Here is a 5,647-nt window from a genome sequence, read left to right on the forward strand (position 1 = left end):
ACGCTTACCTTGAAGCCGGACGTCGCTCTGTGTGCTTGAGTGGAAATTCTGTTCTGTATTTAAGCTTACCCTTTCGGGTCTATTCCTAATAAGAAGTCCTAATCAAGTATACAAATATCAAGTGAACAATGATCCGTTATGGATCTTCTTGCATGCCAAGCGTCGTCTGCACTGTCGCATGAGCATCTTTAACGGTCCGCGCCCTGTCCCAGACGGTTAACGTGTCTTCCAAAGGTCGCTGAGTATTCCGCGAACTCATCCCAACCGCCACTGAGGGTTCGTACCGTAGATGGTCCGCTGAATGCGAATCCGGCCAGTCCATTATTAATAATAAGGACAGCCTGGATTCAGTGACATAGGGCCGTATCCGATATTTGCTGAAAACTCGGAGGTGACGCCGTCGAGTCCCTTGCACCTTGGCGTCTCCGTACATCACCCGACCGAGGGTTCGTCGCTTGAACAACTTGGGCGGTGTCACGTCTTTGTCGACGGGTGATAATCCGCAACCACGGAGAAATCACTACACCACATATACCTCCTCTTCCTTCAAGGGTCGGGTAGCCCGCGGCTGTTCAAGGAGTACGGTCTTTTTCAGTGGCTGCAAAAACGGTAGATAGGAGTACTAGTAAGATGAAATAGAAGTTTGTTTGATTGGCTTGGCTTCCTCTTGAGTAGAAGGAGAGAAATAAAAGAGTAAGAGCTAACTGGAAGAGAGGTCTAACACCTTCTCGACCTTACATACACTACACTACTTCTTATACTAAGAAGAAGAATTCACTTCGTTTGTCGTCAGTCCTCGTGGGACAACGGGGAGCTCAGGGAGGGGGCTCGATGACGCGAGGTGCTTTGGTCCCACGACGCCAGGACACCGGCGTTCGGAGATCACCTTATAGGACCACCCTAACGGGCTCGGTCAGGGGCACGTGCGTGGTCCAGTTCAACGGGAACCATCCTGACGGGACGGCCGGACGAGGAGTAATTACAGGGCCTCGAGTCATCCCGTCGGGAGGCAGAGCTCCTGAATGACCCCTCCGTTCCTGGGTACGGGACATTAAGTTCGGCCCACCTTGTTTCAGCCATTCAATCGATTGGACACATTGTGACGTTTGTTCCCTAACTTCCTCACTTACTGACGCGGGTTTCACTTGGTACACCTACTGGCGATACCGACCCCACACGTTTTGGTACACCTTTAACTTTCTGTCACAACTTTAGTGTATCCACTCACAATTTGTCATTTCCCCAAGATAAAACCAGATACGTGATCATAGCCAGTTTCACTGTAGAACTTCAACGAGCTCTTCTTTTCCTTTTTCTTGACTATTGTACTTGTGCACGCCTAAGCGTACGAGCTTTTAAGACCACGGTCGGTTTCTCGTCTTGCTACTTTTTTTTAAGACCACGGTCGGTTTCTCGTCTTGCTACTTACTACGTCAAACAGTAACTGTACCACACACCCCGAGGGCAGGTGCAAGCCGCGTCTGTGTGTACTGGTTTCAGCTACACTGTGTCTACTTTGCATGGGAATTTGGTAGGCAAATCCAGTGTCCGCTTGAACGCCGTGTCCATGAACGGTGGTACCACTGCAGTGCGCCGGTCCATGTCGTCCATAGCCTTGGCGACTTCCTTGCTCTCCAAGTCCATGAATGGGAGATTGAAACGCTGATTTCTCCTGCTTCTGTCGTCATGAGCCTCCTTCTGCTTCTTGTCGAAGCAGCCGCGTGTCTTGAGCGAAAACAACAGGTTGCATATCAGGAATACGCCGCCGTACAGGCCGCCCACGATGTAGCAGTTGAATTCAGCGTTGCTGGTGTTCGAATGAAGCCCGTTCACGTACTGTGGTTGGAATCGCAACAGCAGACCAAAGACTGGCATGAGCAGCATTCCAGCCGCCGACAGAGCCATCGCAATGCGTAGGTGGTTGCTCTCCATACAGGTCATGACACAATAGTGTCTCTTCCTTAGTGAAACGAAAAGATAGGAGCAATCGCAGAGCGGCATTTCGTACCCATCTTATAGCATCTACTTACTATTAATAATGCTGTAGTAGTAAAAGATGTCTTATACATGGATCTGTTGCTATTCATTTGCCTATCGTCATTGTCCTATTCGCGTGTGCTGGCAGGTGCCTTGTGGTCGCGAAAGCTCTTCAGCTCGGCGAGTCTCACGAAGCGGTGGTAGATGAGCGGGTGCAACTGGCTCAGTCGTCCTGGGTTCTCGGCGAAGCATACGAACAGTGTCTTGATGACGGCCGCGATCACTTGTGTGGCTAGTGAGATGGTTGTGTAGCACAGCGTGAAAGACGCCAACGTGAAGAAGATCGCGTGCGAGGACGCACCAGCTAGAGCTGACGCCGTCAACGCACTCATGACGCCAGCCCATCCATTGCCACCGAGCAGCAAGATGCGACTGGTTAGATCGTCATCGACAATTGCTTCCACGCCGTGATGTTCGATCAGCTTCCAAGCGTCGTGTGCTGCTACGTAATAAGGCTTGTTGTAGCCCGCAATGTGCACAAAGGAATATTTGTGATACGTGCGGATGAAGTGCTCCACCCGCTCTGAGCGCAGCGCCATAAATCGTCGCGAGAGAACCGACTCGTCTCGACGAGCCCAGCGCAGAGCATTCCACACAAGATGTGCCAGTGGACACAGCAGTGAGCCAATACAAACTGAGCCAAATGAACTTGACATTGCGCAGCGTGCGTAGTGCAGCACCACCGTCCGATCAAGATAATCAGTACTTGAGTATTGCTGTGCTTGATATTTCCTGTCACCACAAGAAGAATCGTTGTTTTCTGATATGTTTTCGCGAATGTCGGGCGATATTTCGGTCGACTCGTTGCGGTAGTACCAGATCATAGTCGTACCTGAGGCCACGATCGTGATGATATTCTTCAAGATATTGGACATCCAATAAAAATGAAAGACCAGATAGATCATCGAGAAGCTCCAGGGCGATACCTCTCGTCCAACATTTCCAATGGTCGTACAGATCCAGCTGGCCCATATAGTGTAAGCCACAAGTACGACACACGTAGCGTATCCAAGGGCCGGGTGAGTTACCAAGAAGTCTACAACCAACTCGAAGAAAACTGCCACGAAGTCGAGGCCGTGGTTCGAGCGAGTGTACCACACCAGGTCCATTACCACGACGCCCGTGCACACGATACCCCAGAACATACCGTTACTTGACTCAAGCAGAAGAAGCATGACCGCCAGAGCCGACAGTCCAGCCATGGAAAAGATGCACGAGCCCTGCACGAAGCGCAGCTTGGAGTAGAAAATAAATAGCAGCAGCCAGCCCAGCGCGAACAGCACGTTCACCACACATAGAGACCGCAATGCCACACCCACATCCGCGTCATCCTGTCCCACGCTCGAGTGGTCGTCTAAGTCTTTTAGGCCACCCACGACTTCACGGCGTTCTTCTTCGAGCTCCTCACGCTCGCCGTTCGTGCGGATGCCACCGGTGGTGAGCATCATCAGGATTAGATGCACCACGAATAGCCCCACGAAAGGCACGTCACGGAACATAAGCGGAGAGTGAAGCGACGGCAACGGACGCTCGCCACTGGCTGAGTCTGTCATGGACAGCGGGATGAGCTTCGAGGCAGACGCCAGATCGTAGTTCGCGTCGTCCTCTTCCTCAACCTGAGGCGTGGGGGACAATGACAAGTCCTCCATGGCTGCCACTGGAGACGTAGGTACCTCTAGAGGACCATTGGCGTCGTCGATGACGATGCTCGACGGCCGCGACGTGGGTGTCGCCATCGCGTTCGGCGGCAGTTGAGCGAATATTGAGGAGGAAGCTACTGTAGCTAAAAATAGGCCCGTCTCTGTTTTTCAAGACTTGGTAAACGGCATATTGCATTTACTGAACCCAGCTGTTGTCGTCATCTCGCACTGCAATTGACGTGAGATTTGTATCGAGCCTTACAAACCTCAAGTGTTATCTCCGTCAAGAAGAGACACAACCTTATTCGAGCTCTCTCCGGCGTGATCCTCGTGCCGCGTCGGACTCCCCCGCCCTCCAGAGCCATGGCCAACTTCGACGCCATCGACCTGCTGCTACGGTACGAGACGCCTCTCGTCAAGGACATGGAGCCAGATGACGACGTACTCGAGTGGGTGGCCGCCTATGTGGGCAGCGAGGGCTTCCAGGACACCATTGACAATTTCTGCGGCGCCCACGCAAGTCACTTCTCGATTCTCCTGACCAAGGGAGGACCATCCGCTGCTGATCTGGACAAAGTTGAAGTGTCAGTATATGATCCTCTGTCTCTCGTTGGCCTTGTAGTTTACAGTAGTGTAGACTGACGTTGACACTCTGACGCAGGACTTGGAAGGAGCTGCACGAGGCGTTCATTGACACGGCTAACGCCCACATCGAGGCGTTCCTTGTCGATAGGGGATTTACCATGGACCAGTACAACACTCGCTGTGACGAGGAGATTGCGCTATCTGAGGAGCGACAGCGACACACGCGGCTCAGTTTCTTCGTGCAGATCTTAATGGCCTGTTGCGAGTACGAGCAGTTCCTCAACCTCATGAAACGTGTGGCTGACCCCGAGTATTACGACAAGAAGGAGCTGCAGTATGAAGCGGAGAACCTCGTGTATGAAGCCGAGGAGAAGGGAGCCACTAACGCTCAGCGGGCTGTGGGAGCACAGGCCTTCTTGGATTTCTTCCAGGCCAACCCCGACTTGACGCTGGACGAATTGACGCAGGAGTTTCAAAAGAAAATGCAGCTCACGTGAAACTCTCCCTCCCTTTGGACGGCTTCACACCTGTTTGTATCATTTAACCACGAGCCCAGTCCAGTAGTTACAGTAGAAGCACATGTTGCACTCAACTCAACACCATCGAGGCGGCAGGAGGCTGAGAAGACCGGCGCAATAGAGTGAGGCTTCGATAGGAGCAGCCCATCCGTCTACCCGTCCGCTTTTAATAGTAACGTCAGAAGTCAAAATGAGATCGAAGTGAAGATCAATGATCACTAGAAAAAAAATGGATCTATCTATTCGTTTAAGTTGTTGGAATGGAACGAGTTCTTGTCTCTAGGTAGCAGCATCACGTTGAGCAATGGAATCCGAGTGGAAGCAACACACCAACTCGACGATATCTTGGCATTTGATATCAGTAAGGTGGGACTCGGGAAGCAGGTGAAGAAGATCCTGCCAAACGAGTTCTTGGAATCGAACACGAGCGCTAGCCGTTGTTTTCGTTTTACTTGATACCAAGTTATTGGCGATGTCTTCATTGCAGTATCGGATGGCTTGACACACAATATGTCATATACGTCTCGAAAACAAACATCCTCGAATGTTAGTCTTTTCTCCTTCGATCCTGAACTTTGCGACCTTCCATGTTGAACGAAATATTATATTTCTTTTCCATGGCCTGTGCTTGTAACGGGGTGCGTACCCAAAGTATACCCCTGGTTACATCAAGCTACCCTGCTTCCCCACCAAATGTCGCACACCTCCCCGCCTCCGGCCGCGCTACTAACCAGGGTCGGGCAGTCCGCGGCTGTTTGTAGAGCGGGGCCTTGCGTGGGGCGAGCGAGGAGCGGGATGTAGAAGTAGAACGGTAACGAGCAGTAAATAGTGAAAAGTAAACTTGGTTCCTTGTTCTTTGTAGTAGGT

The 5,647-nt window shown here is 51.6% G+C and overlaps 3 protein-coding genes across 3 annotated transcripts; 1 reads left to right on the plus strand and 2 right to left on the minus strand.

Moving 5' to 3' along the window:
- Window positions 1-1,500: 1,500 nt before the first annotated feature.
- On the minus strand, window positions 1,501-1,932 carry PITG_20305 (uncharacterized protein; the record flags this gene model as incomplete). Its single annotated transcript, XM_002895909.1, has 2 exons — window positions 1,501-1,551; window positions 1,624-1,932. The coding sequence occupies 2 exons, from the start codon at window positions 1,930-1,932 to the stop codon at window positions 1,501-1,503; spliced, it is 360 nt and encodes a 119-aa protein (XP_002895955.1).
- Window positions 1,933-2,105: 173 nt separating this feature from the next.
- Window positions 2,106-3,773, minus strand: PITG_20306 (uncharacterized protein; the record flags this gene model as incomplete). Its single annotated transcript, XM_002895910.1, has 1 exon — window positions 2,106-3,773. The coding sequence occupies one exon, from the start codon at window positions 3,771-3,773 to the stop codon at window positions 2,106-2,108; it is 1,668 nt and encodes a 555-aa protein (XP_002895956.1).
- Window positions 3,774-3,961: 188 nt separating this feature from the next.
- On the plus strand, window positions 3,962-4,971 carry PITG_20307 (uncharacterized protein; the record flags this gene model as incomplete). Its single annotated transcript, XM_002895911.1, has 2 exons — window positions 3,962-4,261; window positions 4,339-4,971. 2 exons carry the CDS (start codon window positions 4,041-4,043, stop codon window positions 4,757-4,759), a joined length of 642 nt encoding a protein of 213 aa, XP_002895957.1.
- Window positions 4,972-5,647: the final 676 nt, after the last annotated feature.

Source organism: Phytophthora infestans, genomic scaffold (genome assembly GCF_000142945.1).
Source record: "Phytophthora infestans T30-4 supercont1.122 genomic scaffold, whole genome shotgun sequence".
In the NCBI taxonomy this organism is placed as follows: Eukaryota; Oomycota; class Peronosporomycetes; order Peronosporales; family Peronosporaceae; genus Phytophthora; species Phytophthora infestans.